At 36.2% G+C, this 27,809-nt stretch overlaps 2 protein-coding genes across 3 annotated transcripts; one reads left to right on the forward strand and one right to left on the reverse strand.

Annotated features, from left to right (window-relative positions):
- The first annotated feature begins 1,161 nt into the window (after window positions 1-1,161).
- Window positions 1,162-24,006, forward strand: LOC133854018 (glycerol-3-phosphate acyltransferase, chloroplastic). 2 transcript variants are annotated; one of them, XM_062290037.1, is made up of 13 exons: window positions 1,162-1,564; window positions 6,176-6,273; window positions 8,051-8,137; window positions 8,267-8,364; window positions 11,617-11,674; window positions 14,346-14,447; window positions 14,555-14,616; window positions 14,721-14,831; window positions 17,223-17,301; window positions 17,666-17,785; window positions 17,863-17,976; window positions 20,315-20,469; window positions 23,548-24,006. In XM_062290037.1, exons 1-12 carry the CDS (start codon window positions 1,285-1,287, stop codon window positions 20,450-20,452), a joined length of 1,347 nt encoding a protein of 448 aa, XP_062146021.1. In that variant the 5' UTR covers window positions 1,162-1,284; the 3' UTR covers window positions 20,453-20,469; window positions 23,548-24,006. The 2 variants fall into 2 exon arrangements, with proteins under 2 accessions (XP_062146021.1, XP_062146022.1); XM_062290038.1 differs by having other exon boundaries at window positions 1,164-1,564; window positions 20,318-20,469.
- Window positions 24,007-26,678: 2,672 nt separating this feature from the next.
- Window positions 26,679-27,809, reverse strand: LOC133853973 (uncharacterized). Its single transcript, XM_062289992.1, has one exon. It carries the CDS (start codon window positions 27,807-27,809, stop codon window positions 26,679-26,681), a length of 1,131 nt encoding a protein of 376 aa, XP_062145976.1.

Genomic DNA, 27,809 nt, shown 5'->3' on the forward strand with positions numbered 1-27,809 from the left:
TGGGTGTTTCTTATGACAGTTTGCTCTGTGGTTGTATTAATCTAGTCATTGGTTGTAGCTTAGAATGTGTGACCGATTTCTTGTTCAAGTAAAAGTTTATGTCAACGTATATGCACTATTCTGTTGACTAGATTTGTTTAGTAGCAACTGTCTGTAGTTACATGAGTTTTGGCTCATGTTGGTTGTACACCCTTGGGGTGGTCGATTATATTTGCCTTTATGGTGTGGTCTTTTGTATTGTTTTTCTCAATAATGAAAGTTCTAACTTTCCCTTAAAAAAAAAAAAAGAAAAAAAAAGAAAAAGAATTTTGCTTACATATAAGAAACATAATGACATTTAGAAAAGCTACTTTTTTAGCTATTAACTCTCCCCATCTGTCTAACAGAATGGTCTACCAACCCCCATCCATTCCGACAGCAATCAGCCGCTCTTCTCATTCCACAAATGGGCTGCATTGAAGACCTTAAGATTTGTACATTTATGTGCACTTCATATTAATAAATGAGTCGCTTCAAATTATGTGTTTGAAAACGTTCTCACTCATTTTTCTCTTATTTTCTCTTTAAGAACTAAAAATAGAGAAGACTCCGTTGTAACCCTTTTCCTCCTTTGAACAGATTAAAAAAAAAAAAAAAAAAAAACGTAATTTATTTGAGAATAAATTAACATTATTATATAAAAAAAAATTACAAAACACATAAATTCAAATGCCATTTAACCAAATATGAAAAACATTTACGTATAACAAAAAACTTATATTTTAGACTCCATAGTCCACCCAGATCAACAATCAAGATTCAAAAGAAACAGTCCAAACGGATCCCAAAAGGCAAAAGAAAACATAAGAAAACTAAAACTAGAGCATGTAAAAAAAAAAAAAAGAAAAAAGAAAAAAGAAAAAAGAAAAAAGAAGAAGAAGCAAAACTAGAGGACAAAGCAATGGTTCCGACCGTACCCCACACCCCTCCCCGTCAAAACCTAGTTTGAACTTTGAAGACAAACAGGCCCCACCGCCACTATTACTTCCCCTGTATCTGCATCCTCCCTTCCCTGCCACGTGTCTCTCCTCTGTCACCAATCCAAAACAACATTCAGAATCTGCCTCAGCGCCTCGTACACTCCACGACGTCGTTTCCTCCCAGCGATAAAAAGCACGTGCGCCCGCCAATCCTGAAACCCCCTCCTCTCCCTCTCTCTCTCACTCTCTCTGAGTCTCAAAGTCTCATCCACACACCTCAGCTCCTCAAGCAATCAAAGAGAACAAATCAAAGCCTTAGACTAATATGTTTATCCTATCAGCTACGCCTTCGCACGCATTCTTCACATCAACACCTAGGGTTTCGCTTTCTTTTTTATCGTCTTCTTCTTCTTCTTCTAGGCTTCGTTCGGTCTCTGTGCGATTCGGTGCTCGGAGGCCGGTTTTTCCGTGTCCTATTCAATCGCTGAAGGTGAGAGCCATGGCGGAGTTGGTTCAGGACAAGGACTCCGCCGAGAATAATGTGGCGTGTTCCGGCGGAGAGAGGAGCCACTCGCACACCTTTCTCGATGTGAGCACCGAAGAAGGTTCGGTTTCGGTGTTTGTTTGTTGTGACTTTTTGTAATTGGTTTGTGAGAAAATGTTGGGGGGAGAGGATGAGAAAATCGCGCTTCTTGTGTTGAATCTTGTGCTTCATTAACTGTTGTTTGCTAATTTTCTTTGCTGAGTAAATGTGGAGATGGTGAAGTGGAAAAGTGAAATTTTCTGTTGGCGATAAAGTAACTCTGTGATGGCATGGAAATTAAGAACAAAGCAAAGAATAAGGAGGAAATATTTTTCTTTTTTATTAAAATTTCGTTCCTCTAATTTGAATAGAAAACTACGTCAAGTGAGCCTAATTGTTGCATGCGGATCAGTTAACTTGAAACTCATTTTTCGGCACAATAGCAGACTTTTGAAATTCAGATTTTTAGAATTAATTTTTTTTACTCTCTCTCACTCTTCCGATTCTAGTGCACATCTTGGTTTGCATGTTAAATATGGCGAGTTTATTAATCATTGGTTGTTGTTTTCTTCATTCGATTTCTTTTTTCGGTTTATCTTTGAGTTCTGGATTTTATTTCGCTGCCCAGTGAGAGTAGCGAAGAGAAGGAAGAAGATTATATATCTCGACTCTCATGGAATATATTTTATTTGCTTCCTAAATAACATAGATTCTGAATCGTTTGCTGAGTCATACTTTCACTCTTTTTGTTAACAAAAGCTAACAGAGACTCACCTTAATAAGCTGAATATTGTTTTGGACAAGTGTTTATCTTGATGAGAAGTTTCTCGTTTCCGTGGTTCGTAATGATGATGAATTTGAGAATCGTTATTTTAGGAATTTCTCCTGTCTACTGATCTTTACTCGATCTCCACATGGAACATACAAATCATGAATATGTTAAAGCAAAGATGTATAGATTTTGTGTGAAGACTTTTGTCGTTGCTCCTCTGTTTATTGATTTCCATGATATGCTTCTAATCTAATAGTTATGGTTCATTAAAACACCAAAAAAAGAAAAAGAAAAAGAACCATCTTTTTGGAGCTCACAAACCTCCTATGAGGTGTGTCTCTGTTAAATTTATGATGCTTTTCCTCCCTTTTTGGTTAAAAAAATCCTAGATAGTCTTATCCTATCAAAATATTTGTAAATCCAATACTAAACTTCTCAAAATAAACATGATTACCTTTTGTCTAACCCCTGCATAATAGAGTAATGCCCCTTTTGTGCTTTCTGCAATATATTTTTTTGTTACTTCTAAGTATAAACAAGATTGGCATTGATCTGTGTCCACCACCCCAAGATCTCTTAATTCTGTACTTCTCTGTGGTGAGTGGTCTGCTGACAAGGGGACATTATTTGAATCATTGAAATTGTAATTATAACAGGGAAAATTATTTGAGTCCATGGTTTTGTATTCCACATGGATTTTACTTGGGCAGAGAGAGAACAAGGGAGTTGTTAGTCTGTTGGTTGACCGAAACTTTCAGGGTAAGAGGGACGTTGTATGAGTCATTGGTTTCTTGAATTCGGCTTGTATTTTACTTGTCACATGCGTGGGCACCAGAGAGGGTGTGAGATTCGAAATGGAATTTTTTTTGCGAGTGTTTCGGAAGGGAACGAAATTCCCTTTGCAAGACAATATTCTCTGCATGGATCTCAGGGGGTAGGAATTCTACACGTGGTTCTTTGAAGGGATGGAGTTGCTATAATTAATGCTGTAATTTTTTTTATTTTGATAAGTATATTTAATGCTTTAATGAGTCAAACACTTTGTCGTATTGCCTATTATTGCTTATTGTCATCGCAGATCTAAATAATTGTATTCTTTAAGGTTTGTAATATTGTTCTAAATTGAAATTTAGATATGAGGAATCTACGAAACTTACAGTAGGTTGGTGATATGCAAACCTTGCTATGTTGTAGTGGATGTCAGGGAAATGCAGAGATAAACTATTAGAGTATTTACAGCTTAAATTATAACATAATAGCACTTTATTCAGGACAAATGCTGTTAGTTAATTCGACCTGACTTAACTTGTTTGGGTATGTATCTGACTTGCTATGCAGAATATGGTCTTTGTATGGTTGTTTGTTTATCCACAAGTCGCACTGATGCAATGCCTAATAAAGTAAGAAATGAAAAAAAAAAAAAAAAAAAAAAGAAGGAGAAGAAGAAAAGAAAAGAAGTTTTTATGTTGCTTATCTTATAGAATGGCTTCACATGACATAACCATCTTTGTTGCAAAATACAAACTGGCCTATTTCTGTAACTGTAATACCATGCGCTAGGGCCTGAGAAAAACTGACCAAGGTTGGTTTGCTGAATCTTGACCTTCCAGAATGATCTGTGTATTCCATTGTGGATACAGAGGTCTGAGGAAGATCTTTGTTCTTTTTGTTTTTAAAAGCAATTAGTTTCAATGTTCTCTTGGGCCCCTTCTGGTGGGGCCTTTCCAAGGATGCTTAAGCTTAAGCAATAGCTACTTGCAGACTGTTTGGTAACCCAAGGATGTTTTAGCTTTTTGCCAATTTGATGAAGTGCCTTGGCCTTTTTAGGTAGCATTTGGAAAACAGCTCAAGGATTGCTTCTAAAAAAAGCTACAACTTTTGAAAAGTTCAAGCTCTGAAAATAGGCCCGGAATCTTTTTTAATTTTCTTTTTCTTTGTCTGAAAATAGTTCTCCCTGTGAACTAGGGCTGCGCCCGCGGTTTATTAATGATATGCTATTACTTATTCCAAAAAAAGAAAAAATTTTGCTCACATGGAAACTAAATTAGAGTTTTCAGAATCAACTTGTAAAAATGAGAACTAATTAATTTTTCCATGAGCACAGGTTACACAAAGAAAGAGTAAAAATAGTAGGATTAAGAGGATATGATTTTGAAATAATGATGGGAGAGGTTCATGAAGCAAGATTTTCTATGAGGTCTGGTTCATAATTGTAGGCTAGCCAAATCCTCAACCAATGTCTTCCTATGGACTTGAGATATGGAGATGGAAGATAGCATTTTTCGATCATCAGATGAAGGATAGAAAACTGAGAAGAAACAGGCGGAGGAAAGGTTCATATGGACATAATTGGAAGCTTGCCGATTTTATTATTCTGAGTTGCGCTTGTTCGCAATTAGCCAACACTCATGATTGGCCATTGGTGATTTTTTAGAAGAGACCTATATTTGGTAATGGAGAGAAATTTCATCTTTCCAAATCATCATGAAGAACACACCCCTACTATAACCTATAAAGTTGCAATAGATTAAATAGGTCTGTAAGTGTATCCGCTTGATAACTAATAAAGGAACTATTATAGAAGGCTTTGAACTTCTATGTATGTATGTGAATAATTATGATGTAAAGTTGTTAGCTATGCATAGTGGTTTGATATTATACTCATCTCATAACTATTAGGATTTTCAGACACTTAAATGTATGAATATATGAATCTTCTAGCATCTTAGTGCTATTCTGCATATTATTGTTATTATTGGTGTTTTGGATCATGCTTTAATGAAAGATATTTAGCATATGTACTTGATGACAATTTAGGTTTTGGAGGGAATAATTTTACTTTAAGAAAGAGTTGAATATGGTGGTATTGCTGATTGAACTTCTTTGGTGAAGTATTATACTAGTCTTAAATGATAGTAGAGATGATAAATGATTGATTTAGAGCCATGAGTAGACTATTATGGCAATGTGAATAATCAGAAAAAAAATTATGGGTTATGTACGTCAAGGGACAGAAAAAGTAGGTGTAATTTATGGGGGCATTTCCTAATAGTTTATAGATTTTTTACTGAATAATGCACTTGCTTTCATCATAAAAGATGGTAATTAATTGTTATCATGTATGTTGTCAAGCTTGTGCCCATTCTGTCCATTATTCTTAGAAAATTTGTCATGATGATATTGGTTGTCAATATCCATCTTAATATTAAACACGGTATTATAGTCAAGTTGGTGGGCCCCTATATGATGTTCCATACTTCTTTAATAAACAAGATGATGCAAATTCTTCAGAATTACTACTTTCAGAAAATTGGAGAAAGTAAAAGTGAAACTGAATTTGGATGTACTAAATTGATGCATGGGCCTTTTTGTAGACACATGAATATATCAAATCGTGCTTTACCTTCGTAGAAGATGGAAAGATTGTGTAGAAGATGTACAATGATAAAGAAGTTTAAAACTAACTATGCATATGATAATGCAATAGTTTTAGACGGTTGTGACATCCTTGTTAAATGCAGCTTTGTTGATGAAAATTGTTTTTGCTTTTAAGAAAGTGAATCGTTAAATCATACCTTATTTTTGGCTTTTGTGCTCATCGCTAGCCCAGACAATGAGCTCTTTTCTGGCCAGCATGGGAAATTTGGTAGAAAATGTACCCCAGCAGCTTGGAATGCAGCTCCTTTGTGCTTGATTTAGTGTATTTGGTTAGAAGGCAATAGCCAGATGCTTAATGGCCAGGAGCTAAGCTGGCTTGAGCTCATACAAACCTTTTCAAATCCTATTGTTAATCTATGATGAAGTGGATGTTAGATGTTCTTCTCGTTTTTCTTTTCTAAACTTTCAGGTCTCTTTGTCTTTTATTTTTTTGAAGGTTTTGTCTTCTCTTTTATGTGTATGATGTTAAAAATTTATCTGCAGAGCTGCTGGCTGGAATCAGGAAGGAAAGAGAAGAGGGAAGGCTGCCTTCAAATGTTGCTTCAGGGATGGAAGTATTGTACCACAATTATAAAAAAGCAGTAAATAAAGCTTCCTAAACTCATGCTTTACAGCATATATTCATATATTTTCGAGAACCATTGATTTTTTCCTTTTCTTTTCCCTTTAAGTGAAATACAGAAATATTATGCCTTAATTTCTTCCAAGAAAGAAAATGTGTATGGTGGTATAATGTGTTCAATTTTTCAGTTCTACATATAAAGAATCTGCAAGTGAGATACTTTTTAAATACCATTAAGGTAAAAATAAGGTGAAATATCTAAAGATTATGCAAAAAGTTTAAGCTGGTAGGAAATAGTAAATTTTATCATTTAATTAATATTATAATACTTCCACTTATATGTGGGCTCCAACTCCTCCTTAATAAGTGAAGTCTAACGCGTGAAATATTTAATTGAAATGGGAGGTGAATTACGGAAAAATAGTTCAAACGCAGAATCTTTGCCTAATATCATGTTAAATTACTATTTATTCCAAAAGTTTTAGTCGACAAGAACAAGTGAATTTAATCGTTTAATTAATATTCAAATAAAAATAACAAAAAAAAAGAAGTTTTACTAGAAAATCTAATAGTACTTTTTAATAAAAATTTAGCTTTGGTTTCTCCTATGTATACCATCTATGTACTTGGGGGCACTTACGCTTTTTTTCTCAATAAAATTTTACTTATCAGAAAAAATAAAAACCTAGACCCAACTTCTACTTTATTATGCCACCACTCCTAATGACTATGGGACTTGTACATAATATGAATAACTGATTTGAGAACTAATAAGTCCGTTTGTTTACTTTCTAAAGCAAATCTGGCTATCTGTAACTTGAAATCTTGCCCTTGTTAGATAGAAAATCACATAAGCTATCAAAAGACCTTTGCTTTGGTCCTATGCATATGGAGTCATGGCAATTTGTGATTTCATATATGTAGATTTTCTATACTTTAAATTTGTCAGAAGCTCTCCTCCTCATGCTTCATTATTTAAACTCACTCACTTGTCGGGTTTTCATATTGCATCCCTGAACCTAAATGCTTGACGTTTTCTTTTGATCTTCCTCCTTCTATCTCCTACTGTAGGTCATTGTCATTTCATTGTTTATAGCATGTATGATTGACACGTATTATACTTCCATCTCTTACGTCACAAGTTATAATTAGCATTTCTTCTATAACTAATGATGGTAAAAAGCAAGATAAGCATTTTTTGTATGATTGGTCTTCGTATATAATTATTTTAGGATAATTTTTGATAAGCTTCATGGTTGAAGCTTCCGTAATGTTTTGATAAGCTTACATCTATAATGTAAATTGTCAAATGTTTTTTTTTTGCTTTACCTTCACGAGACCTTGACCACTGTGCTAATGATTGTTGACAATGTTTTGGTGCACTCAGGATTCTATTTCTAGGTAAAATTGTATTTTGGTTTTGTACTTTATTGTTTACTTAAACTTATGAACACTGGAGAACTTGCAAAGTAGGGTGGGATTATTTTTCGGATTTCCTTTACGGGGACAGCAAACAATTTTTGGTCATTTAGGCCTTAGGGTGCTGTCCTGCAATTCAATATATACTGATTCTTTTTATCTTTTTGGCATGTATCTATCTTCCATAATTTTAATTTGCATGCTGTATTGGTACTTATCAAAAAAAATTTGCATGCTGTATTGGTGAGTTCTAACTCAACTAATACATTCTCCCCTTGTAAGAACATGTGCCAGTTGAAGTTGTGGGTTCAAGACTCACTGGGTGTATGACTTACCAAAATAATACTAATAATAATTTGTTTGCTGTCATGTGTCAGGTTTTCCAAAGTGGAAATCCAAGGGCTGATGAAATAGTGTTGTCAAATATGGCTGTTGTATTAGATCGTGTATTCTTTGATGTTGAGGTAATGTTTAATTATCTTTACTCTATCATTATGTCCTTATAGCTTCTAGAGTATGTGCATCTACAGTCTGCAGATATTGGATATGAGTTATCAGCTTTTATGAATCTTATATTACAGTAATTTTTTCAGGATCCTTTTGTCTTCTCACCATATCACAAAGCACTGCGAGAGCCTTTTGACTACTATACGTTTGGTCAAAATTATATCCGTCCTTTAGTTGATTTCAGGTGAGGTGACAACTTTTATGTACTTCATCTTGTTTTTTGAGAGATATTGATTGATCTCTATAAAACTGCCTGAAAAATTAATGACTTGATTTGTTTTATGACTTTCCATGCATGTTCACATTTATAATTTGTCATTGCTCAAAATATTTTTTTTATAAATAATCAAGATATCATTAAAAGTGTAAGGTGCCCTCAAGTACACTTATGGAGTATACAAGAGAAACCACCTAATTAGTAGGAGCAAAAAGAACAAGAAACTGATGAAAACTAATCACCAAAAGAGAAACAAAAGCAGCTGTCCAAAGTTACAAGGTATTGAAAAATAAAGACTTAATCTCCTCCAAAGTCCTCAAAACTTATATCATTCATTTTCTTCCAAAGACACCACAAAATGCACGAAGGTACCATCTTCCACACATCAGCACTTTGAATGTTGCTGGTAGTCCACCAACAAGCATATAAGTCGACTACTCGTCTAGACATAACCCAAGATAGTCCAAACTGACTAAAGAAACCATTCCACATAGCACAATGTTCAGGTCTTTAATATGATCATTTAATGAAGTTCGTGCAGTCTTTAAGTATTAATAATCTAAGCACTTAATGTTCATGCTGGTTGGGAATTATGTTTGAGTATGATAATTAGTTCTTGTTACTTGGGAAATGGCACTATTGAGTTACTATTTGTGGATGGTTAGGTTCTTAATGGATTAACTTCAGGTATATGTATTGAAGTGTTACAGCTTATGCATGCTTCTTTACTTTTTATTTTTGGGCTTTCTAAGGTCAAGTAATGAATCATCCATTTTGACCTTCATTTTGATCTCCTACATATCTATTTTTGTTTATTTCATTTTTTTGGTGTTTATCCTTATCATGAATACACTGTTCAAGTCATGACTATTCAATCAGATTAAGATAAAGAACTAGTCACAAAAACCTGAGGTAAGAGTTTACTGCACTGGAGGAATTAGCAGCCTGTAAAATATTTTCCTTTGTCATCCACCAAGCTGAAGAATTTATTCTTATGAAATAAGCAAACATTATTTATCTTCCAATGGATAACACTATCATTGTGGGCGAGCTTCCACACAAATCTGTCTTTGCCGAGCTTCTACCCCTTCTATGCATATAAGTTTTTTCATTACTTGTTTTCTTTTCTCCCCCATCTCTTGTCATTAATTTTGGAGAGACGATCATTCTGGATTTTAGTGGTTGTGGTAGTAGTCATATGTAAACACCTGTAACAACCAATATACTTAGTATCAATCATCAAAATTCATACAACCCCAGGGGTTAGCTCAAGTGGTAAGATCTTTGGTCTTTGTGGTAGTCTTATGAGGTCTAACATTCGAATCTCCTTGGATGCCAACAATTCCCTAAGGCTAGCCTGCCGGCGAAGCTGGAGTATTACTCGATCCGTGTAGAGAGGCCGCTTTACACAAGTTTGATTACCTGACTGGGATGGCTACACGAAGTGACCTTACATTGGAGGGGTGTATCGTCTAAAAAAAAAAAAAAAAAAAAAAAACCAATGGCTTTCATACAAAGGCTTGTGATATTTCTTAATAGGCCTAGGATTTATACTTGTAAATTAAGCTGAAAGGCTACGCTAACTAAAGAAGACTTACCTAGTCAGAAAGTAATACCCACAGCCCTCAACTATGGCCCATGTCTACAAGTAAATTAAATTAGCAAAACACCCTTGAATAACCTAACTATCATGTTCACTTATTCTTGAACTGAAAAGGCTTCCTGCTTGGTCTAGAGACGTTAAATTTAAAATCAATCTAATAAATATTTGCTAACGATACTGAATAATCCAATGGTTCAGGTTTGCATTTGATTCTCAGGATTTTCAGTAATAAACTGATTGAATTCGGAAGAAGGCATATTCTTCCCTATTATGACCTGAATTTAATTGAAAAGATTAATCATAACAAACATGTAATTAATATATATATAAAATCAAAATATTATTAAAAAGTGCAACCCATACAAATGAAGTATACAAGAAAAATACCTAGCTAGAAAGAGAAAAAAGATCAAGAAAATATGAAAACCAAGCAAATAAGGATAGTCTAACGTAGTTGTCTAAAGGTAAACAGTATTGACGAAGAAAGATTTTAGCTCCACTACCGTCCTCTCATGGTCCTCAAAACTTCTATCATTTATTTTCAGCCAAAGACACCACAGAAGACATGATGACACCATCTTCCACACTGTTACACTTTGAGGACTGCCATATAACCCTCTCCAACAAGCAAACATGTCCACTCTTTGTGTAGGCATAACCCAAGTCAGCCCAACATGACTGAAAATAGCACTCCATAACTATGACTCGAAAATAGCATTCATATGTTAGACATGAATAATTCTGTATGTGATAATTGATTAATACCACATATACTATTATAGATATTCAGATTTAAATTGAATCTGGATTTTTGTTTGATTCTAAGCTTAGTTGCATTTTTTCATAAACCTATTGGATTTGGGTCTAATTTCTGTTTTTACCATATATAATGAGATTCATATTCTAGGTACCAAGTCCAAACCATTGAAGCCTATGTCCTGTTTGTCCAATGTGTTGTGTCAGATTGTAGAGAGATATTGCAAGAGCTTTGATTATAAAACACGTTGGATCTTGGGCATCTCCAGAGTGCTTAGAGCACCCACATATGTCAACATGCAAGCATGTAGATACACAAATACATACAGTGATTCCTCTTGGTTACCTTGGAATGTCACAAGGAAACTTAAATGCTGGTGTTGACTGGTTGTGATTGTGCTGGTGGTAGTTTTGAGATTTGAATCTCCCTCAAAGTTACTAAGTAGGCTCTATCTCTCTAAACAACTTGTTAGAGTGATTTTGTAGTTTGTGTGGATGTCAGATATTTCCAAGTTCACACTAATTGATTCGGTTGAAAACAGTGAATCTCCCTGTAGATCTTGTGCTCTAATAAAGAGCAAATTGTATACTTCATCAAAGAACTGTTACTTGGTTGGCTTCTTATCTTTTATGGTTGCAGACTATGTTCAGTGCTCTCTTTCTAGTTCAACTCTTCTGCTTTTATCCCGCTTCCTAATGGTTGAATTTTAATGGAATGACTTACGTGTAATTTAGTTCTCAAAACTAGTGGCTACTGTTTTGTGATCTATGCAGATTGAAAGAATTTCATTTTCTGTCAGTCAAGATATGCACTTCCCTCATGTTTTACCCTATTGTTGAACTTTTAATCTTTGATGCAGAAATTCATATGTAGGCAACATTTCGCTTTTCAATGAAATTGAAGAGAAGCTTCAGAAGGTGCCTATTTTCAGTATTCCAATTTTCTTCTGTTTATTGTTTCTGCTGCTGCTAATTGCTGAAGTCTGTTCAATTATCTCTCTCTCATGAAGTTAAAAATATGACTTCCTCCTAGTTGTTTGTGTTAGAATATTAATTAAATGATTAAATTCTTCATTTTCTACATGCTTAAGCTTTTGGGGGGATAAGTTTTATTTTTTATGAGTAATAGACCGATCTTATTAAAAGCGTAAGGTGCCCCTAAGTACACTGAGAGTATACAAAAGAAAACACCTAACTAAAAAGAGAAAAACTAACAATAAAATCATTATAACTAATCGACAGAGAGGACACAAAGGCCGCAATCCAAAGGTACAAAGTATGGAAGAAAAATGATAGAATATCCTCCAAGGACCTCTCCAAATCCTTAAAACTCTTATTGTTGCTCTCCCTCCAAAGAGTCCATAATAGGCAAGTAGGCGCCATTTTCTACACCGCAACACTCCTCAGCCTTCCAGAAGACCACCAACATGCAAACAAGTCGATAAACCGTTTAAGCATAACCCAAGACATCCTAAAACGGCTAAAGAAAAAACTCACAAAGCAGAAGCCACATTACAATGAAGAAAAAGATGGTCCACGGACTCCCCATCTCTCTTACACATGTAACATCTGTCCATGACAATAACATGTTTCTTGAGATTATCCAAAGTAAGGATTTTGCCTAAAGTTGCCGACCACGCAAAAAAGGTCGCCCTCAAAGGAGCTTGAGTCCGCCACACACTATTCTAAGGGAAGCGACTACCTTCAGAACAAGCCAAAGAGCAGTAGAAAGACTTAACCTTGAACAGACCTCTTTTGGAGGAGACCCACCATAGCTTATCTTCACTACCTCTTCTTACTGTAACTGAATGCAACACCTGGGGAAAAGAATCAAAGACACCTCCCTCTCGATTATGCGCCTCTCCAGTAAAGCTCACGTTCCACTGAGTAGAACAGCATAAGAGCTCCAAATTAGCCGCAACAGAGGCGTCCTTCATCCGGGGAATACTAAATAAACCTAGAAAAGCTACCTTCAAAACCGTATCCCCACATTATAGATCATGCCAAAATCTAATCCTAATCCCATCCCCCACTACAAGTCTAGTAAACCTTGAAAAGGAATCTCAACCTTTTCTAATGTTCTTCCACAACCCCACCCCGAAGGCTCCTGTAGGCTCAAAAGAGCTCCACCCACCCCTTAAGTTGCCATATTTAGAGTCCACCTCAACTCCCCACCAAGCATCTCTCTCAATCCCATAGCGCCACAACCATTGACCTAACAGAGCACGATTGAACGCCATCAAATTTCTAATACCCAACCCTCCCTTAGAAATCAGAGAGCTAACCTTGGACTAACTCACCATGTGAAATTTGAACTGTTCACCTAGCACGCCCCATAAAAAGTCACGTTGTAGTTTGTTGATGCAATTAGCTACACGCCGGGAGTGGGAAGATGGACAAGTAATACGTGGGTAAATTAGCGATGGTGCTCTTGATAAGGGTGACCCTGCCACCCTTGGACAGATACAACATTTTCCAACTAGTCAACCGATGTTTTATCTTTTCAATAACGTCATCGCAAATATGATGGGCCTTATAGGATGCCCAACATTCAGCGAAGGTCTTGAGTTTGAAGTTGTCTCCGTCATTCACCTATTATTTCAATTAAATATTCCACATGTTGGGTCTCACTTATTGAAAAGAAGTTTGAGCCCACACGTGAGAGAGGGGGGGGGGGGGGGTTAGAATATTAATTAAATAATTAAATTTACTATTTTTTATCAGCTTAAACTTTTGGAATAATTGATGATTTAACAGTTTGTGCTTTTGGAAATTATGTATTATGTTTATTTGTTTGTATGGGTGGCTTTTAGGCTAGTAAGTAGATGTGTATGCTAAAGTGTTTTAGATGACTTATGTATAATGAACGTAGGCAAAAAAAAAAAAAAAGAAAAGAAAAGAAAAAGAAAAAGAAAAGAAAAGGAAAGTGTATGATTAGAAAAAATAGAAGGGAATTTATATGTGGCAAATTATTACTATTATCATATAGTGCATATGATGATGAAAACCTTTAGGCAACTTACTTCCATGACTGAACCAAATGATCTTTCCATGGCCTGGTTTCGTTTGGTTCTACTAGTCCGTTGGTTGGTTGTGTGACGAAATTGAGAACCATTCTCCGTTGGTTTAGTTTTGGGTTAAGGCTAACCCTGTGCAAAGGAACTGATTCAAGTTCTATGGGGTACTTTCATAATTAGAATCCTTCTGTGGTGTGCTTCCTTTACTATTCTAAGCTAAGAGATTAAGGCTAGAACTTTGCTTTGATGCTAGCTGGCCCAATTGCTTTTGGGCATTAGTTATGTGAGATTTGTATGGTAAGAATGCCCAGAGGTTTCCCCGGTATGCAATATGCAGGTACTGTATTTACCTCTATTTTTTTTTTTTGGAAGTGTGTATTAACATGCCTATTCAAGTGATGAGTGAAGAAATAGAAGATCGTATAGAACTATCTGCTTGTTCAATGGCTTGTCATCTGTGCTTCTCATGGTTTTAAGCATTGTTTATAATTTCCAATTTATGATTTTCAAGTCTTTGTTGATGTAGAAGTGACTTTTGTTAATGCAATAATTTCTCATATGATTGATTTCAGGGTCACAATATTGTCTTGATGTCAAACCACCAAACTGAAGCAGACCCAGCTATCATTGCATTGTTGCTGGAAGCAACAAACCCTCATATTGCTGAAAGCATGGTGAAACTTTTTTCCACCCTTCAAACTCAGAGCCTGCAATAGTTACTGATGTTATTCTGTGCATTGGGAAATGTTGGCATAACAAAATCATTCTTGACATACTGCAGACCTATATAGCAGGGGATAGAGTTCTAATAGATCCTCTTTGCAAGCCCTTCAGTAAGGGAAGGTGATTCTGAAGTTTTCAGATGACATCATATTGTGATTATGCTCCTTGCACCTGTGTTAAATTTTAATGAATTTGACGTTATTTTCCTTTTTGCATTTTGCTAGGAATCTTCTTTGTGTGTACTCGAAAAAGCACATGCATGATGTTCCTGAGCTTGTTGAGATGAAAAAGAAAGCAAACACACGAAGTTTGAAGGAAATGGCTTTGCTTCTAAGGTACCTTTGCTTGTCTCTGTGAGTCTGATTGAAGTCTTGGATATATGATTTCTGTGGACATGAGGAATAGATACCATTGGAAGTCATTTCTTATTTCTGGCCATCATATGTACTTTTAGAATGTATCTTTTTACTTATTCATTTGAAGATTGTGAGGGTTGTTGTTCTTGGGTTTTTCCCTCTGTTTTTTGGGTTTGCTTGTATTTCGGGTTTAAGGTTTTTGGGGTGTTTTCATGTTTTTTGGGTGGGGGTATCTTCTGGGATGTATTTTGTAGTTTGGGCTTTATGGGAGTTTCTTTTGGATTTTGGGTTTTTGGGGCCTTCGGGATTTGTGTGTGCGTAGGTTCTTGTGGGTTTTCTTCTGTGGGCTAGCTGGGTGTTCCTGTGTATACTTAGGAGCGCTTTTCGCTTATTTTAATAAAGTTTTCTTACTTATCAAAAAAAAGATAGTGGAGAGAGAGAGGCATGGAGGAGAGTTGTTATGGATTCTAAATTTGGCAAGTCTTGGGGTGGGTGGTGTTCTATTGCCTCCCCTGGGCCATATGGGGTGGGGCTATGAAAGAATATTAGAAGGGGGTGGAGGTTGTTTTCTAGTCATACCAGATTTGGCCAAAAGATGGCTCCAAGATCAAATTTTGGGATGATATGTGCTGTGGGGAGATGGCCCTTAAGGAAGCGTTCTTGGAGTTATATAGCATTGCTTGTGCGAAGGATACTTCTGTTGCAATTCACTTGGATCTTTCTAGTGGTTCCCTTCAGTAGAATGTAAGCTTTTCTAGAGTGGCTCACGATTGAGAGGTGGATGTCTTGGCTTCTTCCTTTAATTTGTTGTATTCCTATAGAGTGAGACGGGAAGAAGAAGACAAGTTTTGATGGACCCTTTCAAACAAAGGGATGTTCGGTGTTAGCTCCTTTTACAGGGTCCTTGCATGTAATGATGGCATTCATTTTCCTTAGAAGAGTATTTGGCGAACCAAGATGCCTTTGAGAGGCGTTTGTTGCTTGGTCGGCAGCCCTAGGAAAGATCCTTACTATGGGTAATCTTAGGAAGCGACATGTGATTGGTGCTGCATGTACAAGAGGAATTGGGAGTCAATGGACCATCTTCTTCTCCATTGTAAGGTGGCTTGTTCCTTATGAAATGCTTTCTTCAGTTGCTTTGGGTTATGCCTAGCCGGGTTGTTGACTTGTTTGCCTGCTGGTGGACGGATGGTAGCTCTCAAAATGCTGTAGTGTGGAAGATGGGGCCCTTTTGCCTTTTGCGGGAAATAAACAATCGGAATTTCAAGGGCCAAGAGAGGCCGTTGGAGGAGCTTAAGTCATTTTTTTATTCTCTTTTTACTTGGATAGTTGCGTTTTTAGCTCCTTTGATGATTAGTTTTAATGATTTTCTTGTTTGTTTTTTCTCCTAGATAAGTGTTTCTCTTGTATACTTCGTGTTTACTAGATTGTGCTTTTAATGATATCTTGATTACTTTAGATGATCTCTCTTGTATACTTTATTCATTTGATCTTCAGATGATGACCCCTTAGATCTTATACCTTTTTTTTTTCTTGGTCTTTTTCTCTTCACCTTTCTGTTTTTCTTTACCTTTTCCTTGAATATGAGTGATGGAATTGTGTAAAATTTATTAGAGTAGTAGCTGGTAGATTGAATAATCATAAGTAGAACTTGATTGGTGGAATCCCTCTTTGGAAGTCTGATGAACTACAAGGATAGGGCTATTGTGTTAGTTCGTCTGGTTTGCCTTCGACTTCATTTTGGGATTGATATGATGTTCGATGTGGTTTGGTGATGCCTCTGGAGAGTACAAGATAACAGTCGAAAGCACTGAACAGATCTTTTTCAAATTAGGGTTCAATGAGGGGAGTTAGGGCGACATCTCGACCTTCTGCCATATAGAAATATATGCGCATCCCAAACTTGATATATAGAGAGAGTAAAGCACAGTATTTAAGATCCTAGCATGGATTGTGATGAAAATATCCAAGTCAAAGGCGAGCTCCTAGCAAAACCATAAAAAAGTTGCATGATAGCCTTCAGGTTATTCGAACAAGTTCTGGAATTGTTGTTTCTACAAGCAATTCGCTTACACCCACACACACTCACGCACCTGTTGTTGATTACTATCTCTTTGTGAAATCTAAATCTTCTCCTTTTCCCCCCAGTTGCCCACCTTATACTGATCCTTCAACTTTGATTTTAAAATTTTGTATGATTAGAAGTAGGGAAGTTACTATAGTTGTTTCAGTGCCTTAAGATGTTTAATGTATTCCTGCTCTTATATTTGATTTTGAAAACAGATCCACATCTTTATTTTTGGCAGTTTCTTTTTGCTCTAGAAAATCTTCCATTCTGCTCTTCTGTCACTTAGCGGCTTTCTGATACAGGGGTGGATCACAAATAATATGGATTGCACCAAGTGGTGGGAGGGACCGACCAGATCCTCATACAAAAGAATGGTATCCAGTAAGTTTTTCTTCTCCTCTCTTTCTTTGTATGTCAGCATTGGTTTGTTTCTCGCACCTTTATTATTTATGAAATATTGAGGTAAATGCATCTCCAATGACAGTTTTATTGTGCAAGCACTAGTAGCTTGTGGAAGATTTTTTGGGTTACAATATGTAGTCTTACTGAGATAAATTTTTACAGATATTTCCTGAACATGCCATTAGTTAGGAGAAAAAATTTCTTTCTGTACGATATGTTCTTTATCTAGCCAAAGATTTAATTCTTTCTTTAACAAAAAAAAAAAAAAAGACTTTTTGTTTGATATTTTATCTCCATTTTTGTGATGTCATTAAATTCTTTGATACTGATATAAGGGGGTCAGGCACCCTTTGATGCTTCTTCAGTGGACAATATGAGAAGGCTTACCGAACATTCTGGTGCCCCCGGGCATATATATCCAATAGCATTGTTGTGCAATGACATAATGCCCCCTCCACTCCAGGTATGCCCTTGTTTTTCACTTGGCGTCTTCCCTTTTTTACTGTTTTCCTCTCTTGTGACAATGTTAATATTTTCCAGGTAGAAAAAGAAATTGGAGAGGAAAGAGTCATCTCCTTTCATGGAGTTGGATTATCAGTGTCACCAGGCATCAGCTTCTCTGAAATTGCCGCGGCCTGTGGAAACCCTGAAGAGGTTGGATCCATTTAGTATAGTGGTCTTTCGCTTACATGTTTTAATATCTAGTTCCTGAAATTTATTATACTGTATCTTTTGTTGCTATGGGTTTCTTATCTTTCACAACTAGGCAAAACCCATGCCTACCCTACAAGGCTGAAGATGGTATTTCATAGGGTACTACCCATCTCACAATGAAGTAAAAGGTGGTTTATTGATTCCCCACTCTTCTTACACATACAACACCAATCAACCATAATGACATGCCGCTTTCTATGATTATCTATGGTTTGAATCTTCTCTAAGGCAGCCAACCAAGCAAAGAATACTACTCTCAAGAGAGCCCTATTCCGCCAAATACTCCAAGGGAAAGGAGTGCTATCATGGGGAACAAGGACATTGTAATAAGATTTAACATTGAGTGTTGTTTGACTACATGGAAAAGGATGTATTTGTCAAAAAGTGGTAGAGATTCAATATTAACATTTTTGTTTCTAAGTAATTGAAACATCATTAAAAGCTAAAAACGTAAGGCGTCTCTAAGTACACAAGAAGTATACAAAAGAAGCCACCTAACTAGGAGGGACAAAAAGAACAAGAAAATCACCAAAGGAGAAACAAAAGCAACTATTCAAAGATACAATGTGTTGAAAATTAGAGACTTAATCTCCTCTAAAGTCTTCTCACGGTCATCAAAACTTATATCATTCATTTCCCTTCATAGACACGAAGGTACTATCTTCCACACAGCAACACTCTGAGTATTGTCAACAGTCTACCAACAAGCATACAAATCAACTACTCATCTAAGCATGACCCAAGACAGCCCAAATCGACTAAAGAAAACATTCCAAATGGCGCAAGCAACCTCACAATGAAGCAGAAGATGGTCAACAGACTTCCCATTCATTTTACATAACAACACCAATCAACCACAATGACATGTCACTTTTGAAGATTGTCCATGGTAAGGATCTTTCTTAGGGCCGCCGACTAACCAAAAAAGCTACCCTCAACAGAACTTTAGTTTGCCAAACACTTTTCCAAGGAAAACGGACACAATTATGACAACCCATGACATTGTAGAAAGATTTAACACCAAACAAACCCTTTTTGAAGGGACCCACCATAGCTTGTCCTCTTCCCTTCCTGTCTCACTCTTGCTAAATACAACACTTTGAAGCACGAGGTAAAGGCTTCCCCCTCCTAATCATGAGCCGCTCTAGTAAAATTCACAGTACACTTAATGGCACAGGTTTTTTTAACATATATCATATCAGAAGTCTACCTCGGTGGTTTTGATGGGTAGATTCATGAAATACCGAAAGTTGATTAATGTTAGTGCTTGTGTCCTGGGGCCACGGGTTTTTTGCTTTAACTAATTTTAAATTATGACTTGTAAAAGAAACTACCAAAATTTTCAACACATATATACTTAAAAGATTTAGCTTAATTTATGAAGGAATTTTAATTGGGAAATGGGAAGGCATGTTTGTTTACATAAGAAATATGCTGTTATTAAAAATATGTATCGCGTGCATTGGCATATAATGCGTACCAACTATCTAACCATACGCAGCGATGTGTTTGATAGCTTGGGAAGTGGAGAGCTGTTTTGTATAAATTAAAATTTTACCTGGCTATATACCAATCAAAAAAATAAATAAAAAATACCACGCTATTAGGATAATGTTATTTGTATGAAGTCCTTCGCACAAATCTTCATTTCCGTCCTTGCTTTTATGTCTATACTGGTAAATAGAGCACATTACCACAAGTCTGTAGAAGGGCCATCCCCATGGTTGGAAATGAGGGCTCGAGATAGACTTTGGTATACGAGACTATGCAAATAGCATTGTTGTATTGACTGCACTAGTGCATAATTGACACCAATTAGTAACAACTTTTCGTTACATACTATATATTATAGATTCTGACATATTACGCATCTTTTCCATGGCAATGAGATGGTTTGAGCCAGGTTTTAAATTTATGTAAAAAATCTTATGATGAGTTATTGCCTCTTTAGGATTTTAATCTTATTAGGATTTCAAACTGCATGAATGGATTAAAGCCAATTTTCAAGCCGGCTTTATTTTATCAACTCCACATAGTTGTTAAAGTTGCTTTTGACACAATGCATAAGTTATTTGGTTTGTTAATATATATTTGTGTGTGTTTTTCTTTGAAATTCGATGATGATAAATAAGAAATCTTAGAGAAGTTATGTTCCATTAATGTTTTATTCAAAGGCTAGCTTCGCTTGTTTAGGTTCTTAGTTTCCAAAGAACTTCATGCACATTATTTTTATGGTTAATTTTTTTTCGACTCTAAATGAGCTGGCTGTTCACTTTAGCAGGCTAAGGACGCATACACACAAGCGCTTTATAATTCCGTGACTGAGCAATACAATGTGCTCAATTCTGCTATACATGGCAAACAAGGACCAGAGGCATCTATACCAAGTGTCTCTTTGTCACAACCATGGAATTAGTGAACCTTTACAATCAGGTACTTAATTTTTTTTCTTTATTTGGGATAAGGAAATATTTTATTTAAAGATAAGGGCATTGCCCAGTGCAGAGGTGGGATACAAGAGAGACACCTGAAATTATAACCTAAAATTACAGATAAGAGGTACATATCTCTTAAAGATCATGAATTGGGTCCAATGCATGAAGATGGGCTATACTTAAATGAAACAATTGCTGTCATCTAGCCTAAATACTTCCCTGAAAATCTGTTAGTTTAACGAAACAGACACTTTTTCATTAAGCAGAAAACTTGTGGCTGCCATGCTTAATTTCATTGCTTGCCCGTAATTAGGCCTGTAGTTAGCCTGTGAAGTAAATCTGTAATTTATTAGATATACTTTGCATCCTGGTTTTGTCAAAAATAAACCTATCTTGATTAGAGATGTCAAATTTCAACCGTTTGATAAGAGGTGATATTAATCTGTACACATAAAGAAGTAATTTGCATGCATGAGTTGTGCAGAAAATAGATGCTTGGATGACTTTGTTGTGAAAAACACAAGGAACAACAAAAAAGCATGTGCCTTAAGAATCCACTGGCAAAAAAGAGGTGATATTTATCGTGGTTCGGCAAATTGTATGTCCAAAAAGAATCCACTGGCAACTATTTGGGATTGTAAACTTTCTAATCTAAAACTCACAAACTTAATACTCTCAAACTCACGACCCTAATACACCCAATTGTAATTTCACACTAACTCACACACTGGACAAAACTATGTCTTCCAATTCACACGCAACATAACTATGTCTTCCAATTCTAACTGATGTGGGATTACCACTCTAAACTAGGAACTACTGCACCTCCTTACTATTCTTCTTATCAATGTGGGATTTCAAAGCCAACAAGGAAACCTCTAAATTTACCACCTCATGTGTGGGAACCAACACATTTCCTCCTCCGATCTATGAGGTGTGTCTCCATTTGCACCGGTTTGGGTATCCCTTTGAACCTCTTTGTGGGTAGGGGCACTCCACCACGTCGTCAACAAAGTCAAACTTGGCTTCACTTTTATATTTTCTCTTCAAATCTCACTCTCTTCCATTTATTCACTATTTTTCTTTTACGGTGTTTTGACCAAACGCTACTCTGTGCAATTTGCTCCACCTTTAATTGTATCGCCAATTAACTCGTACAGATTCTAAGCTCTCTCTCGTTTCATCACCACCAAAGCACCTTTGTTAACTTTTATTAGTCTACTTCTTTTAGAATATCCATAACCCAAAGCATCTAGCTGGCCTAAAGAAATCAAATTCCTTTCAAGTTCTACTACATGTCCGATATTACTGGAAGCCTCCACAATCCTATCAAACATTTTAAATTTTACTCTACATATTCCCACAACTTTACGTTCCTCGTTATTAGCTAACACAACAGAGCTTTGTTCACAACCCTTATCTGTCAAACCAGTCTCGGTCCAACAATTTTTTAGTCGAATCTCTACCTTTTATGACCATAATAATATCACCATCTTCATCATCATCATTCAATCGCTGCATCTACGGACTTTTGACTTTCACAACTTCTTAAAATTCTTTTAATTCAGCTCTCAACTTCCTACATTGATATTGCCTATGCCCCAACTAATAAAAGCACTCCATTCATGTCCTTTGTCTCGACTTCAATCTTGACTTCTCCCTATCAAAATTCTTCCAAGGTGATATAGCCCTACAATGACTTGATTCATACTTCACCACAAATGCTCCAACTCCTTAATTATTCGTTGGCTTCTTGAACTTCTTTTTCTCTGGAAATAATTGTTGTTACCTCTTTTAGCTTGAGTGTCTCTTTTCTTTCTCTCTGAAAAGAATTGTTGTTGCCTCTTCTAGCTTTAGCGTCTCTTTTCCAACCAATAGTGTAGTTATCAAGGTGTCATACAAAGGTGGGAGCAAAGGTTAAAAGCAGTAGGTTTGATCTTCCTCTTCAATTTTAGCCTCCACACTCGTCAACTAAGTAGTTCATCTATTAAAATCATTCAGATGATCTCTAATATCAGTACTTTGTTCCCTGTGTAGTTGCTTTAAGTACAACCTATTTGTCAGCAACTTTGACATCTATATTCTATATCAGATCTAACTTTTTCTACAACTAACTAGGGAGAAGTTTCATTCAACACACTATACTTATCTTTCGGCAAGATTCATTTAAATAATACTCACAACCTTCATCTCAAGCTCTTTCAATTCACCATCAGACATAGTGGTTGGCTTCAATCTTCCAGACAACATTCTAATCATTAATTGTTTAATTAAGATATTTTTTACCGTGCTTTGCCAAAACTCGAATTATTCTTCTCAGTAAATGGCTCCATATTAGCTTAGTACTTTCTATCTCCAGGATCCCTAAGCAAATTGCTTTGATACCAATTTGTGAAAAGCACAACCAAAAAAAAAAAAAAAACTACCGAGTCCCCATCAACGATGTGGATTACAAACTTTTAGCTATAGAACTCATAAACTTGATACACTGAAATCCAAGATCCCAATAAACCCAATTGTGCTCTAACACTAACTCGCACTAGACTAAGTGTTTTCTTCCAATTCTCACACTACAAAAGCTACCCTACCACTCTTATCTATCGAAATTGGCACACCTCCCTACTTCACTTTTACTGATGTGAGATTATCACTCTAATATAGGGACTATTGCACCTCCCTACTGTTCTTCTTATCAATGTGGGAATTCAAAACAAAACAAAGAAACCTCTAAAGTTACCACCTCATGAGCGGGATCCAACAGACTTCAATACCATAGAACATTTTTGTTTCCTTTTTTCCCTGGTTTAGGTATCACTACCTCAAGTATATGTGAAGAAAAATCTGTTACAAGATTTATCCTTTACGGGATGTTGTGTTTTGGCTGGAACATTTTCTTGCCCAAAGCCTATCATAATTATGATTTTGTATAGCTTTTTTTTTTTTTTTTTGCCCGGGGGGTGGATACTTGCTCATGAGAAGCCAGTCCAGAGAAGAGGTTGGGAGAAAGTAATAATTAGCCAAAAATTGTTGCACTATTTCAGTTATTTTAAAATTAACTTAGTTTAATGAATTGCAGGCTAGGACCTTTCGTTTAAACATAATTTTGCAACTCAACCTAATGCCCGCTGGCCCTACGAAACCAGGGTGCAGTGAGAGAGGAAGCCTATCTCTTCATGTTCATTGATGACTTGAAAATCATGCCATCTATCACCTGGTCTTTTTCTGTGCATGCCTCAGTGGAACTGTCAGAAATTCAATTTTGCAGGCATCTGTCACTAGAGGGAAAGTTCAATTTCAGGTGCTGGCTGTACAGCTTATAAAAATAAAATAAAGAAAGAAAGAAAAAGGTTTCGGCTGTCTTACATCATTGTAAGGAGACTTGAGACCGCTGTTGATAGGCAATTTAGGTGTATATTTTGCTCAAATTTTGTCATTTCCCGTATTCAGACTAATTGCTCAATTCTCCTTATTTCTCTTTGAATTAAAATATCTTGAACTTTTCCCAATAAAGCCATACACCTGGAAACATTTGAAATTGTGTTTGAGAAGCCAAGTGTTCAACTACTGCCCAAAAAAAAAAAAAACTGTCTTAAGCATGCGATCGTTAATTTTTTTCTGTGGGTATGGGATGAGGGATAAAGGGGGAGACCAACTAAATTCAAAGCCATGAAGATTAAAGGAGGGATCAAAATGACTAATTTTAATTTTAATTTGAAGTATCTTTTTCTTTTGACATTACTAAGTATATTCGACCCGGAAGTTTCAAATTTGTTGTGTTGTGATCAGTCGAATCAATTGTGCAAATATTAACTGCCTTGAATTGCTCAGAGGCGAAGCAATCTCCTGAAATGGATAGCTTTGTTCAATAGGAATATTTTGGGTTCTCGTGGCATTTACAGGATTAAGACTTGGGTGTTGGATGTGTGCCATGCAGCCATTTTTTTCTTTTTCTTTTTGAATGTATTTTACTAACTATCACAAGAGCCTTCAGCGTTTGATGCGACTCATTTATCTTTTATTTTATGATCTCTAGATTAAGAATATGTTCGTCTTTAAAAAGTTACCAAAAAATTTGAAAACTTTCCCTTTGAGATTTCTAGTGCCTTGCGTTTTTTTACTGGAGCAACAGAACTGGTAGCTGTGGCTCACTCGGCTGCTACACTGACTTGTTCTTGATAATGTGAATCAGACTCGAGGTCCCCTGTTGTGAGAAATGCAAAATTTTGCCCTTTTTCTTTTGGGCATAATGTAACAAATTTCCACACTAGAATAGAATTACCAGAAGTTGTGGCAGAATAGAAAAGGTTTACAAGACCGAGTTCCTTTGAATCAGTAACCTTGATGGCTCAAACGGGTTCTTAATGGGGAACATCTTAATGAGTCAAATTATGATAGGACTATATTTGATTTAGTGGTTTTTAGTTCATTAGAAGTCTTTCTTTTTTGTAGTAGTTTTAAACTATATTTTTTGGGGTTAGCGGTTCAAGATCACGCACTCCGTTGGCGTTGGTTATTACTAAAGCTAGAGTTGGCCATTCGGGTTCACGGGTCGGGTTCGGGTCAACCCGGCTGACCCGATTATATAAACGTGTCAACCCGAACCCGACCCGATTATTAATCGGGTTGTGACACGTGACCCGAACACGACCCGACAAACACGACTAAAAAACGTGTCACCCGTTTACCCGACACGACCCGACACGGCATCAATTTCACTGTTTTCACATGTTTCAACCTTCAATTTTTATTTTTTTTTTACCTTCAATTTTTTTTTTTTTTTTTTTTTAATCGGGTTATAATCGTGTTGGCAGGTCAACCCGGGTAATCGGGTTATAATCGTGTTGGCGGGTAATCGTGTTATCGGGTCAACCCGTACAATCGGGTCATAATCGGGTTTGCGAGTCAACCCGAACCCGATTATAACAAACTCAAACCCAGTTTTTTCGTGTCGTGTTCGTGTCAGGTTCGCGGGTCGTGTCAAAAATTGCCAACCCTAACTAAAGCTGGCAAACTTGGCCAAACTTAATTCTGAGAGAGAGCACGTCTGGCTGAGAATTGATGATTTTGTCTTACACATGGGGCTGAAAATTGAGAATTTTGTCTTACACTTTTCGCTTTATGAAGTATAGATTTTTTTTATTATTATTATTATTCTATTTTCTTCTCCCTCCATGGATTACTTATCCAAAAGAAATATTTTATCATGTTTGTTAGCAATTTTTGTTTTCTTTTCTCAAGTAAAAGACATTAACAAACAGCAAAAAAACCACAAAATACTATTCAAAACAAAAATAAATGAATTATTTTAATCTTTATATTACATCAAACATTTTTTCAAATCAAAAATGAAAAAACACCATTCAAAATACATTAACAATCATACAATCTAGTCAAACGTGCCAAATGGTGGAGTCTTTCATAAATGCGGGTGACATTCTTAACCACAAAAATATCTTGCGGTTAGTTTCTCTGATTTTCTTCCTAAATGGACCCTGATTCATGTACAATCGGAGCTCAACTATTACACAACTCAAAGGCATATTGGGGTGAGACTTACTAAATCAACAACTCGAGCCCAACTATTGTACAACCCCAATGTGCTTTGGGGTTGTGCAATAGTTTGGCTAAAGTTGTATTTTTAGCATTATCCTAAATAGAAACCAAATAGGGCAACTTATATCTAATGTGACCAATAAAACTATAATGAAATATCTATTTGCTTCTCTCTCTCTCTTTTTGTAAATATATTATATACGATGGAGATTGAAAGTAGTGCATTTTTCTTTTTATTGCATCACTACTTGTGAAGCACAATGCAATTTAATAGACTACAACCGGATGACGTAACAGTAAATAAATTGATTTAAATATTGATTTTTATTGTCAAGTCATCCAATTATATTGTATGACAGTCATATATGAGTCTATTAAATAAAAGAGTAATGTTTTCTACACAACATATGTACACACTTTGTACAATAACACTGATGTAAAAATGATTTTCACAATAAAAAAGAATAATATTTCCTGCACAACAAAAAAAATTAAAAATTAAAAATAATTTTCACATCAGCATTATTTTACAAAGTGTGTACATTTACTCCAACTAAAATTACTTTAATTACCATATTGGAAAGTAGTCTTTTTTTTTTTTTTTATATATAGGTACGATTGAAATACAACAAAAGGAAAATTTACAACTAATTATTAGGAAACAGGAAAATTATGCCCAGGATCTAAAATAACACTGACAATCTGAGTAGTAGCGGAAGAGATGACTGATAAGGATGTGGGAATGCTGCTTGATTGGAATCGAGCTGCGGCCCAATGTGCCACATAGTGGGCACCGAAGTTTGCACTTCTATTGACTTTCCGAAATGACCAAGTCGAATCAGGAGGGAACAAGTCTAGTGTTTGTTGGATGATGTCAGTGATACGCCAATCTTGAACAATATTTGGCTGTTGTAGAGCATGGATTACTATTTGAGAATCACCTTCAATGATAAACCGGTCGAGGCGAAGGGATGATGCTAAAGAAACAGCGAGTTGTGCAGCTAAAGCCTCGCCTTTATTAGATGAACAAGCAGCCTGGATTCGAGTAGCCGCTTTGATTAACTTCCCGTTATTATCTCGACAAATTGCTGCTTGACAGGAAAAAGTGGCACGTATAGCAGTATCAAAGTTGATTTTGTACCAGTGTAACGGAGGCCGAATCCATTTTTCAGGGTTAGGAAATAACTTAGCAGACCAAGCATCACAATGTTGATGGTAGGAAATACAAACAAGATTGGCAATGGAACGAGCATCAAAAGTCAGCCCATCATGATAGGCCTTATTTCGATGGAACCAAAGAAGGTCACAAGCAACCGCTGCAAAGACCTGAAACCGATGTTTCTCCAAGAAAGGAATTTTAAGCAAAACATCAGGGTATAAAATAACTCGTACCCAATTTAGTAGATCAGGAGAATCTAAAGAGGTTGAATCAAGCGGCCAAGGTGAAAGACGCCAAACTACTCTAGCATAGTGACAGTGAAAGAAAAGATGCCTAATGGAGTCTTGACCAGATTTGCAGAGCGGACAAGAAGCATCAGGATGGTATGTAGGAATGATTGACTGTAACCGCTGAGTAGTTGGCAAAATATTCCAAGCTATCTTCCATATGAATATTCTAAGACGATCCGTTAGTTGGAGCTTCCAGATATCTCTCCAAAAAGTAGACAAAGGACATAGATGTGATCCAGTAAAATCATTATTCAAGATTGAAAGATAGGCCATTGAAGTGGAAAAACGCCCAGAACAAGAAGAAGTCCAGAGATAGCTCTTATCAGAGGCTGCCAT

Source organism: Alnus glutinosa, chromosome 13 (genome assembly GCF_958979055.1).
Source record: "Alnus glutinosa chromosome 13, dhAlnGlut1.1, whole genome shotgun sequence".
In the NCBI taxonomy this organism is placed as follows: domain Eukaryota; kingdom Viridiplantae; phylum Streptophyta; class Magnoliopsida; order Fagales; family Betulaceae; genus Alnus; species Alnus glutinosa.